The sequence below is a fragment of the Saccopteryx bilineata genome, chromosome 4 (genome assembly GCF_036850765.1).
Source record: "Saccopteryx bilineata isolate mSacBil1 chromosome 4, mSacBil1_pri_phased_curated, whole genome shotgun sequence".
Lineage (NCBI taxonomy): Eukaryota > Metazoa > Chordata > Mammalia > Chiroptera > Emballonuridae > Saccopteryx > Saccopteryx bilineata.
In genome coordinates this window covers 108,730,453-108,743,322 of record NC_089493.1, presented here as the reverse complement: position 1 = coordinate 108,743,322, position 12,870 = coordinate 108,730,453, and the positions used below count along the sequence as shown (strand labels likewise).

The 12,870-nt window shown below is 40.5% G+C and overlaps 1 protein-coding gene across 5 annotated transcripts in view; it reads left to right on the top strand.

The window, feature by feature from the left end:
• Positions 1-1,178: 1,178 nt before the first annotated feature.
• RALGAPA1 (Ral GTPase activating protein catalytic subunit alpha 1) overlaps positions 1,179-12,870 on the top strand; it is a 269,942-nt gene continuing 258,250 nt past the window's right edge. For 2 of the 5 annotated variants that reach the window (XM_066277755.1, XM_066277757.1), the window contains exon 1: positions 1,179-1,724. In XM_066277755.1, the coding sequence (XP_066133852.1) occupies positions 1,619-1,724 (106 nt within the window). In that variant the 5' untranslated portion in view covers positions 1,179-1,618. The remainder of the gene's footprint in view (positions 1,725-12,870) is intronic. The other 3 variants (XM_066277758.1, XM_066277759.1, XM_066277760.1) reach the window with 3 other exon arrangements.

The following is a 12,870-nucleotide window of genomic DNA, read 5'->3' as shown; positions in this document are numbered from 1 at the left end:
TCCACTACATCACTGCCTGGTCAGGCCAAATTGTACATTTTAAAACATTTTCATTTATTGATTTTAGTGAGAGAGAGTGAGAGACAGAAACAGCTAACTGTTCCTGTATGTGCCCTGACAGGGATCAAATTTACAACCTTTGGATTTCAGGAGGATGCTAACCAACTGGGCTTATTTGGCCAGGGTCCAAATTGTACACTTTGAAAATGTGCAATATATTGTATACCAACTACACCTTTAAAAAGCTGTTTTAAATTGTTAAAAATATTGTTTGAATCTGATTTTGAAACTACTATTATGAATATTTTTCACATATTTAGTTGTGAGTATACACTTCTGTGATTTTTTTCCATGTTCTCTATTCATTTTTCTACCTGTGCCTTAATTTTCTCCTGGATTTGTGAACTCTTTGTATACTAGGAAAATTTCACCCAGAAAGTTCTCCATATTTTTCTCTGTAATTTTTTTTTAATTTTTAAAAAATTGTATCGATTCATTTTTGAGAGAAAGGAGAGAGGATAGGTGAGAGAGACAGAAACATCCATCTGTTCCTGTATGAGCCCTGACGGGAGATCGAAGTTACAACCTCTGCCTACAGGGACACTCCAACCAACAGCCATCCCGCGGCGGCTCTGCAACAGCATGCTTTTGAGAGAACTCATTTATTTGTACAAGATATTTTAACTAAGAGGATGTACTATAACCCTACAAATCTTTAAACTAATGTAAATTGATAATCATCACAAAACAAGAAAAAAAAACCTTTAAACAAAACTCAAATCAGTAAATGAAGGGGTGTTGTAACCAATGCCTTCAGAATTGGTACCTAAAACATTGCATTTCTGCTTTGATGTTTTGGAGCTATCTTCCTAAGTTACTATGACATATATAGTAGAGAAGAAGGACATTTATAAACAAAAAATATACGATACTATGGTAGTTTGGCTAGGAATCACTTTGTTTAAAATAGCACACACAATAATTACCTTCTCTGACTTTCTTGGGCTCCACCTTTGGTTGCTTACACAGGAAACCAAAGGGGGGGGAGTGTCACGGATGACCTCACGCTGGCGTGACGTCAACTTCTTGACGTCAGGCGTCAGAAGGCGGTTGCCACGGGGACCATTCTCCACTGACGGCAGAGTCGTGAAATCCCATCCGTACACTCCCTCTCCTTTCGGCCTCTGCTGGGTCTAAGCTGCTAAAGACGCTTTAACCTTAAGGGGGCCTCAGGGAGAGAGGAGTTGTGTTGCTGCTGCCGAGAGCCCCACCCCCCGCAGCTCCCAGTCCCGACCCCAGCCGGTGGCGGCGAGCGACGGCCGCAGGAAACGGGCGGCGGCAGGCAACCTACCCGGGTGTCCCTTGCTCCATGAAGGGCTGGGAGAAGGGATCCGCCATATTGGAGCCGGAGCCGAAGGTGCCTTGCAGCAGCGGCGCGAGGCGGGTGGAGGCGGCCGCCCCGGCCTGGATCTGGGAGGAGTCGGCTGCTCCGGGGCCCGCAAGGCTGGGGAGTGAATGAGCCGCTCACGCTAGTCTCCTCCCCGCCCACTCCCGCCACTATCGGTCGCCGGGACCGGGCCGGAGGGAGCCGGCGACGGCCGTGCGCGGCAGCGGCAGGATGTTCTCCAAGAAACCGCACGGGGACGTGAAGAAATCTACCCAGAAGGTTCTGGACACCAAGAAGGACGCGCTGACCCGCCTCAAGCACCTGCGCATCGTCATCGGTGAGGAGCGAGGGTGGCGGCATCCCGAGGCCTTGGTCACCCGGCCTCCCCTTTCCTGGGAGACCCGAGGGACTCTCCCCGGGTCCCGGCGCGGTGCGGGAGTTTAGGGTGAGGCGTCGCCTCGCTAGGGACCCTGGAGGGCGATTCATTTGGCGAAGAGAAAACTTGGCAGTTGCCAAACACTAATAACCACTGACACAGGGTTATTTAGAGTTAATAGTCCAAGTCATTTTTTAAGAGTAGTGTTACTTTAAAAATTTAGATCTTTTTTAGAGTTTCGGGAGACTTGGTGCTATGGATAATGGTGTTTATAGAATGTGCTTGTCAGATAGATGACTACCGTCATCTCCACCCAAGTGAAGAAAACAAATCCTCTCTCAGACAATACAGACCTTCATCTTTCAAGTTTCTTGGCTAATGAGGGCCAGGAGGAAGAGTGACACCTCTTTGGGAAGTGGGTGGTTCCCAAAAAGCTTATGGAAAAGAGCCCCGCCCTTTGTTAATGCATTTTGATCAGTCACTGCTGTCATTTAGTGGACCTGTTAATTCTAGCAAACAAGGTAGTTCACAGCTACCTTTGCTTCTAGAGAGTTGCATAGAATTCTACTTTTATTTAATTAAAAGTTTCTTACTCTCTTTCCCTCTACTAAAGAGTACTTTGAGTTTTGGATATAGTGTTAAAGGAATCTTCTGGATACTGGATCATTTTGTAGGCTGGTAAGGGCTGTAATAATACTTATGGAACAGCTGATCCAGTACTTGCATCTTTGTAGATGAATGTTGAGGTGCAAAGGAAAATGAGTTTGTCTGTTGTTAGTAGTCAATCAATGGCAGAAGGGAGTTTTGAACCCAAATGTTCAAATCCTAGTTTATAGAGTTTATCTCAAGTTGTCTACATAATGACTGGTTTTGAAAAGTGACGTTTATTTAGTGATATAGTTCCTTATTTGAGATGCCTGTTTCTCTACTATATTGTTTACTCATACCACCAGGATACTTACCAGTAACACCTAACATTTGTGTGGTGCTCTTCTCTTTACAAAATGAATTCACATAAATTATAATTAATTCTCACAATAACCCTACAGGTAGGTATTATCCTCCCCCCTTTTTTTTTCTAAGGAGAAAGCTGAAGTTTGGGAGTATTCAGTGGTCATCCAGGTACTAGTAGGCAGAGGTAGAACTGGTGCCCAGATTTTATATCAACAGTTTGTTTTTTACTCTTCCTACGTATATGACAGCAAATCTTTATCACAAGTAAGTTGTATTTATTTCTGTGGAATAGTAAGAATGCAATTAAATCCAGTTTAGTGATGTAAAAAGAAGCCCAGTTTTCAAGAAAATATAAATCTTCTAAATATTGTTGAAATTAAAAGATTATGATCTTTTAATTTCTGTTTTTCATTCTTTGTAAGAGTTCACTAAAGATTTGTCTGAGAGTGAGACAAACGATGTGTGACTAGGAAATTTGTATCACAGATTATGGAAGTTTGAAATTGAGGAGGGAATTTGACACCTACTTGGGATAAACTATAAGTTTAATAATGGCAAAGCAATAAAGTTGAGTTCTAATGGAGTACTGACATTTCCTATGTTAAGCATAGTTCTTGAATTATAGAGTGGAGGAGTGGTTGGTTCCTATGTACTTCCTTGGTGGAGAAGTTTCTTCCACATAGGAGACGTGGTCTAAATCAGGCGTCCCCAAACTAAGGGCCGCATGCAGCCCCTTGAGGCCATTTACGCGCCCCACTGCACTTCTGGAAGGGGCACCTCTTTCACTGGTGGTCAGTGAGAGGAGCACTGTATGTGGCGGCCCTCCAACGGTCTGAGGGACAGTGAACTGGCTCTCCATGTTGCATATTTTATATGGCCTAGCTTCCTTGGTCTGAAAACAAAACAATATTTTTTAAAAAGTTTTGCTTTTTTTTAGTAACTTATGAGCTTTTTTTAAAAATAAAGCATATACTATATATAAACATTTGAAATAGCCTTAAGAACCTTCAAATAGAGAATATTGTGCTTTCAGATTTACTGCCCTTTGCGTGGAGGAGGTTTATACTGAGAGAGATTACTACATTTAAATAGTTTTAAAACAACATTTCTCAACCGGGGACAATTTTGCCACCGTCCCCCACCCCCACGTTTACCACTGGCAATGTTTGAAGGCATTTTTCCTTGTTAAAACTTGGGGGAGGTGCTTCCAGCATCTAGTGGGTAGCGGGAATGCTGATAAACATCTTACATTGTGCAGGATAATCTCTAACAACTATGTTCTAGCTCTAAATGTCATTGGTGCTGAGATTTAGAAACTTTGTCAAAATACGGAGTAAAAAAGTCCTGGTGGGATAGCTGGGTTTGTTACACCCCAGATATGCAAAGGTTACCTACCTGTTCTGTCCCCAGTAAGGGCGCACATATAGAAATACCGGTTTCTCTCCCTCTTCCCCTTCCTCTCTCACACATCCATAAATTAAAAAATAAAAACAAAAAACATATAGAGTAAAAGATGGACCTCCAAATGCTATACTTTGTTCTAATAAATTAAGTCAAATATTGCATATTTTTAAATGGTTACAGTTATTTTGTTTTAAATATGGTTAATGTAATTCCTAAGAATTTTAGTGGGAGAGTGTAGAATGACAAAAGCTGGAAGTCAGATGCCTTTCAAATAGAAGTTCACCGGTTAGGTATCTCATTTTTACAAATTGAAAAGCCCTTTAAGTCCTTTTTGGAAACAGGTGCAAGTTTTACATAAACACTATGAGGAAACAATTTTTTTTTTTTTTTGTATTTTTCTGAAGCTGGAAACGGGGAGAGACAGACAGACTCCCCGCATGCGCCCGACCGGGATCAACCAGGGGGCGAAGCTCTGCCCACCAGGGGGCGATGCTCTGCCCCTCCGGGGCGTTGCTCTGTTGCGACCAGAGACACTCTAGTGCCTGGGGCAGAGGCCAAGGAGCCATCCCCAGCGCCCGGGCCATCTTTGGAGCCTCGGCTGTGGGAGAGGAAGAGAGAGACAGAGAGGAAGGAGAGGGGGAGGGGTGGAGAAGCAGATGGGTGCCTCTCCTGTGTGCCCTGGCCAGGAATCGAACCCAGGACTTCTGCACGCTAGGCCGACGCTCTACCACTGAGCCAACCGGCCAGGGCCTTATGAGGAAACAATTTTGAGAAGTAATTGGGCATGCACAGGATTTTGATTTTGGTTCAGTTCCACTGGAAACTATATTTTTAACCCTAAATTGAACTTCCATTCAGTATTCAGGGTACTTATACAATTCAATGAATTCAGATATATGAGAACATATTTAAACATCCAGTGTAAACTTTTTTCATAGTATGTGTTCCCACTATAGGACAATTCCAGCTGAATTTATAGAACTTGACTCTGAAGGATTGAAATTTAAATCTACTGTGTTTATTGATGCTGCAATATATTTCATTTGTAGGAACTGGAAGTTAAGAGCTCTTATTTTTAAGAAAAAAGCCCTGTCTAGTTTCTTCAAGTTTTGTGTTTTCCTCTACTCCCCCCATTTATTTTTTTACAACTAATGCCCTTAAGATAATGACATAAAGTTAGCACATGTAAAGTGGGTAACATGATGCTTGGCATATAGTGGATATTGACTGAATGTTAATTTTCATCATCAGTAGCAAAGTAACAACTGTGTTCTTGCCTTAAAAAGAAAAAGATGAGGGTTTTTTTTAAATTTTGTTTTGTTTTTTTTAAGAGAGAGAGAGTGTCAGGAAGGGAGAGAGATGAGAGGTATCAACTCTTAGTTATAGCACTTCGCTTGTTCATTGATTGCTCTCTCATATGTGAAACCTGGGGGCTGCCACTGAGCCAGTGACCTTGGGCTCAAGCCAGCAGTCATGGGGTCATGTTTATGATCCCACGCTCAAGCCAGCGACCCTGCACTCAAGCTGCTGAGCTTGCTCTCAAGCCAGCAACCTAGGGGTTTTGAACCTGCATCCTCAGCGACCCAGGTCACCACTCTATCCACTGTGCCACTGCCTAGTCTGGCATGATAAGTTCTTTTTTTTTTTTTTTTTTGTAGACATATAGGGACAGACGGGGGGAGAAGAAATGAGAAGCATCAATTTTTGTTGCAGCATCTTGATTGCTTTCTCATATGTGCCTTTTTGAGACAGAGACAGAGAGAGGGACAGACAGGAAGGGAGAGAGATGAGAAACATCAGTTCTTCATTGCGGCACCTTAGTTGTTAATTGATTGCTTTCTCATATGTGCCTTGACCGGGGGTTTGGGGGGGCCTATAGCCAACCAAATGACCCCTTGCTCAAGCCAGCCACCTTGGGCTCAAGCTGGTAAGCCTTACTCAAACCAGATGAGCCCACACTCAAGCTGGTAACCTTGGGATTTCGAATCTGAGTCTTCTGTGTCCCAGTCTAATGCTCTACACACTGTGCCACTGCCTGGTTAGGCTCTCATGTGCCTTGATGGGGGGTTGGGGGTGGTACAGCAGAATGAGTGACCCCTTGCTCAAGCCAGCAACCATGGAGTCATGTCTATGATCCCACACCCAAGCCAGCAACCCAGCACTCAAGCTGGTGAGCCCAAGCTCAAGCCAGTGACATCAGGTTTTCAAACCTGGGTTCTCTGTGTCCTAGGTCAATGTTCTATCCACTGCACCACCACCTGGTCAGGCTGATGAATTCTTACTTAGCTAATAAATATATTGATTATTGTTGTATCATTTTTTCTAATAGCTTTATTGAGGTATAATTAACATATAATAAATTGCACATGTTTAAAGCATATAATTGAATAAATTTGGACACTTATGTACTTTGTGAAGCCATCATGACAATCAAGATTAGGAACATATCCAGATACTCAAAGTAACAAGTACATGTGTAGTATAACCTCCTAAATTTGCCTTTTGCCCCTTTGTAATTCTTACTTCCACCCCTACGTGCAACAACCCTCCTCTACCCTGGGTAGTCACCAGTCTGCTGTCTCTAGATTATTTTGCATTTTGTAGAGTTATATATATGCGAAATAATACAGTCTTTTATGTTAGTTTCTCTTATTCAGCCTTATTTTTTTGAAATTCATCAGTATTGTTGTGGAGTATGTCACTAGTACATTATTTTTATTCCATTGTATTGGTATGTCACAATTTGATTATCCACTTGTTGATGGACATGTGGATTTTCAGTTTTGAGCTATTGCAAATAAAGCTTCTATGAGCTATACTTGTTGAGTAGACACATGTTTTCCTTTCTCTTACATAAATACCTAGGAGTGGGATGGCTGGGTCATATTGCAGTTGTATGTTTAACTTTTTAAAGAAAAGGCCATACTATTCTAGACCATTTTACATTTTCAGCAGCAGTGTATGGAGAGTACCAGTTTTTCCACAAGTGTACCAACATCACTTTGTATTGCAAGTCTCCTTTTAAATTTTTACTTACCAATTTGAGAGACAGAGAAATATTAATTTGTTGATCCATTTATTTATGCATTCATTGGTTGATTCTTATATGTGCCCCCTTGGGGATTGAACCCACAACTTTGGCTTACCTGGACAGTGCTCTAACCAACTGAGCTACCCAGCCAGGGCAGGATGCCCGTCTTCTTAAGAAGATATTTCCGACATCTAATTGAGCTTCTTTTCATGTGCCTATTTACCATTGTACAATATCTATGATGAAGTGTCTGTTCAAATTTTTTACCTGTTTTTAAAGTGAGTTGTTTTCTTATTAAAGATTTGAAATTTTAAAAATATATTCTGGGTAAAACTACTTCATTGGATATATCCTCCAGTCTTAGGGTTGCTTTTTAATTTTCTTCATATATTGTTTTAAGGAGGAGGGATTCTATTTATTTATTTATTTATTTGACAGAGAGAAAGAGTCAGAGACAGGGACAGATAGAAACAGACAGACAGAAAGGGAGAGAGATGAGAAGCATCAATTCTTCATTGTGACTCCTTAGTTGTTCATTGATTGCCTTCTCATATGTGCCTTGACACTGGGGGGTGGGATGTGCTACAACAGAGCGAGTGACCACCTGCTCAAGCCAGCGGCCATGGGGTCATGTCCATGATCCCACGGTCAAGCCAGTAGCCCCGCGCTCAAGCTGGTGACCTCGGAGTTTCAAACCTGGGTTCTCTGTGTCCCAGTCCAATGCTTTATCCACTGCGCCACCACATGGGTCAGGCAGGATTCTTAATTTTAAGTCTGTTATTTTCAAACTTTTCTTTCATGATTTATACTTTTGGTATTTTATCTAAAATCTTTGCCTTAACCAAGGTCACAGATATTCTCTTATATGCTTTCTTCTAGCAGATTTGTAATTTTAGAATCTATATTTAGGTCTATGATCCATCTTTAGTTAACTTTATAAATATGGTTTGAGATATAGATTGAAGTTTTTTTTTTTTTTTTGCACAGGCTATCCCAATTGTTCCACCATTGTTTGTTGAAAAAGACTGCCCTTTTACCACTGAATTGCCTCTGTAGTTTCTCCAGTACTCAGTTGTCATATATGTGTGGGTCTTGTTTTTAGGCTCTGTTTTGTTCCTGTGACCTGTTTGTGTTGGTGCCTATACTACAATGTTTTTTTATTATTATTTAGAAATTAAGTTTAATGTGGTGACATTGATCAATATGAGTACATAGATTTCAGGTGAGTATTTCTATAGCATTTGAACTATTGATTGTGTTGTTTGCCCATCACCCATAGTCAAGTCATATTCCTTCTTTACTTCACTCCTCCCCACCCCCTCTCCCTCCTAACCATTTCACTTTTATCTGTGTCTATGAGTCTCAGTTTTATATCCCACCTATGTGTGTGAAATCATATAGCTCTTAGCTTTTTCTGATTTACTTATTTCACTTAGTATGATGTTCTCAAGGTCCATCCGTGTTGTCGTAAATGGCAATATGTAGTCATTTCTTATGGTGAAGTAGTATTCTATTGTATATATATCTACCACGTCTTCTATATCCAGTCCTCTATTGAAGGACACTTTTGGTTTTTCCATGTCTTGGTCACCATGAATAATTCTGTGATGAACATGGGAGTGTGTGTGTCTTTGCTTACCAGTTTTTTATTTACTGTAACTTGATAGTAAATTTTGTAATTAAGAAGTATTATCCCTTCAACTTTGTTCTTGTTTTTCAAAGTTTTCTTTTTTTTCTTAGGGGGGATTTTTAAGAGGGTATGCAAGATCTTTACATTTCCATTTGAGTTTTAAGATTAACTTGTCAATTTCTAAAAATAAAATTTCCTGCCGGTGTTTTGATTGGTAGTATGGTGAATCTATAGTTAATTTGGGAAAAATGAACAATATTGAAGTATCTGATTTATGAACAAGGTATGTTTCTCCATTTATATAGGACTTCTTTAGTCTATCTAGTAGTGTTATGTAGTTTTTAATGTACAAGTCTTACACATCTTTTGTTACTTTTCCTAAATATTTTTTTATTTAAAAAAAAAATTTATTGATTGATTTTAGAGAGGGGAAAGGGAGAAAGGAGGGCAAGAGCGGGAATCATCAATTAATTCATAGTAGTTGCTTGTATGTGCCTTGACTGGGCAAGCCTGGGGTTTGAACCGGCGACCTCAGCATTCCAGGTTGTTGCTTGATCCACCACGCCACCACAGGTCAGTCTGTTTTTTACTTTTGATGCTCTTGTAAATAACATACTTATATTCATTTCTGATTGTTGCTAGTGTAAGAAAATACAGTTGATTTTTGTATATTGAACCTTGTATCTTGAAACCTCGCTAAATTCATTAGTACTATTAGATTTTTTGCAGATCCATTTTTTTATGTGAATAATCTTGTCTGAATAAAGTCAGTTTTACTTTTCCAATTTTTGTTTCCTTTCTTTTTTAAAATTTTTATTTATTTATTCATTCATTTATTCATTTGTAGAGAGGAGAGAGAGAGAATGAGAAGGAGGGGGAGGAGCAGAAAGCATCAACTCTTATATGTGCCTTGACCGGGCAAGTCCAGGGTGTTGAACCAGTGATCTCAACATTTCAGGTCGACACTTTATCCACTGCACCACCACAAATCAGGCTCCTTTATTTTTTTTATTGCCTTTTTGAACTCACTAAAACCTTTAGTAAAGCACTGTAGAATACAAGTAGTGATAGTGGATATCCTTGTCTTGTTTTGGATCTTGGTTATGCAATCAGCTTTTTACCATACAATCGCATGGAGGTTTTTTTTATAGATAGCCTTTAGTACGTTGAGAAAGTTTTATTCTACTCCTAGTTTGCTGAGAGTTTTCTTTTTTCTTAGCAAGAGTGAGAGAGGGACAATCAGACAGGAAGGGAGAGATGAGAAGCATCAACTCATATTTGTGACACCTTAGTTGTTCATTGATTGCATTCTCATGTGTGCCTTGACCAGAGGCTCCAGCTGAGCCAGTGAACCCTTGCTCAAGCCAGTAACCTTTGGGATCATGTTGTAACCCTGCACTCAAGCTGGTGACCTCGGAGTTTCGAACCTGGGACCTCAGCATTCCAGGTTGATGCTCTATCCACCAGTCAGGCGCTTCCCCTCCTCTTTTTTTAGGTGAAAGGAAGGGAGATAGTGAGGCAGACTCCTACATGTGCCCCACATGTGCCCCAACCGGAATCTACCTGGCAACCCTATCTGTGGCCAATGCTTGACAAGCTATTTTTAGCACCTGAGCCTGATGCACTCCAATAGAGCTATCCTCAGCTGATGCTCAAACCAATCGAGCCACTGGCTATGGCAGGGAAAGAGGGAGAAAAGGAGGAGAGAGAGGTGGGCAAAGCAGATAGTCTCTTCTGTGTACCCTGACCAGGAATCAAACCCATGATGTTCACACACTTGGCCGATGCTCTGTCTACTTAGCCCAGTGGTTCTCAAAACTTTTTGAAGTTGGGACACATTTAAAATCCTACAAATAATTTTAGGTGCACTATATACAAATTTCTGAGAAATACGTTATAATAATTAAGTCAAATATTAAAGAAAAAAAAATAAAGTCCAAGCATGCTTTTATGGTAGTTAAGTGAAATAAATACAACAAAATAAAATTTATTCTGGTATTAAAAAACATTTTTATGTTACATTTTTTTGTTATGCTTTTTAGAATTCGTAAAAAAGAGGGGTTAAAAAAAATGACAAGAAGTTATCTTTTTATATATATAGATACATTCTTCGTAAGATTTAGTAAATTCGGCAGGTCCCAGTGCAAATGTGTTAAGTTTTTTCATTCATTTATTTATTTATTTATTTATTATTTTTTTTTTTTTACAGGGACAGAGAGAGAGGGATAGATAGGGACAGACAGATAGGAACTGAGAGAGATGAGAAGCATCAATCATCAGTTTTTCATTGCTACACCTTAGTTGTTCACTGATTGCCTTCTCATATGTGCCTTGACTGCGGGCCTTCAGCAGATCGAGTAACCCCTTGCTTGAGCCAGCAACCTTGGGTCCAAGCTGGTAAGCTTTTCGCTCAAGCCAGATGAGCCCGCGCTCAAGCTGGCGACCTCGGGGTCTCGAACCTGGGTCCTTCCTCATCGCAGTCTGATGCTCTATCCACTGTGCCACCACCTGGTCAGGCAATTTTTTCATTCTTGAGACTTGTTTGGAGGTTCCAGCAGGGGAGTGCAGCTACTCGTATACTCTTGACTGAAGAATGGTCCTCTTCTCTGTCGGGGAAGGTCATCCTCTTGGACTGAGCCCACATCTTCAGGAGGGACACACATGGAGCGAGCAATGAGGGAGAAAGGGGACACCCGCCTAGCCAGCCAGATCAGCCGAATCAACCCTGGCGATCAATGGGGTGACAGATGTCGCAGCCAGATCGCCCTTAAATCCCAGTGTTTTCATTCTTGTGTTTATGAGAAACATGAGCTTGATGTGTCCTAGCGATTTCTTTAATGTTTGGGCATATATTTGAAAGGCAAACTCTCATTTCCTCGACAATATATTGAAAAATTTCTCTCTTTTTTACTCTTAATTGTGTTGAGGGTAGAAAATCCTAATTCACATAAATAGGATGTTGAAAATTGTAGTAAAATTTTCAAAGCTTTTTTAGATATTGCCACATATTCTCCTTTTATAGAAATCCAAAAGGCTTCAAGAGACAATTCCTTATGTATAATCATCAATTTACAATCAGAGGATATAGCTGCCAGTTCTTCTTCTGGTAATGTTAAACCAAAATCACTTGAAGCTTCCATGATGGATTTCTAATCCAATCATTCAGTGTTAAGTGATGGAAAATGGTATAAATTAAATTCTGCCCGTCAGCCTTCAAGTCCTATTTTATTTACACTTAACTTTTGCTCACTTCCAGAATTGGATTCTTCAATATCACGCTTCTTTTTGAGAAATCTATCCATTTTATTTGTATGTATTTGTCTAAAAATAATATAATGATATGTTAATAAGAAATATAATAATGATGTGTTAACAAAAAGAGTGGTATTTCCATAATGAAATGGTATAATAGAGTATATTTATTTTTATATCTGGGCACATGCCACGAAGCAGCACGGCCAGTAATTCCAGGTCCCCAGTGGGAACTGTGCGGAATTAAGAAAATACAGGGTTGCGAGGGCCCTGTAATTGCTACTGGCAAGAACAAAGCACGCCCAAAAACCTTGTCTTGCTTTATTTATAGGGTAAAGTGAGGCTATTAGCAAATCAGTGGTCTCTGATCATGTTTCTTCGGCAACCGAAGAATTTTTACCAAATGCAGAAAAGCCCCACCCTACATATCATCTTAACTTTACACCAAACAAAGGATAGAAGAAACTTGCCTCCAGTAATTCTGGGGAACATGGGGGGTAATGTAAACAATCTAGCACCACAGCTTAACAGCCTTTTGCAACCTAATCGGGGAAGTGAGGTGGGAGGTTGGGCAGACTGTCAGCTTATAGCCAATTCCCCACACCTCTGTCCCCCAAAAATCTAAACTTCAAAAACCCTGTTGTTTTTTTTGGTCCCCAATAGGCACATATTTCTATTGAATACCCTAGAGCGCACCTGCAAATCTTCTAGGGTGCACCAGTGAGCCCTGGTACACACTTTGAGAACCACTGACTTAGCCACTGGCCAGGGCCATCTGCCCATGTTTCAAAATTAATTTTTATTTATTTATTTATTATTTTGTGAGAGAGCCGGAG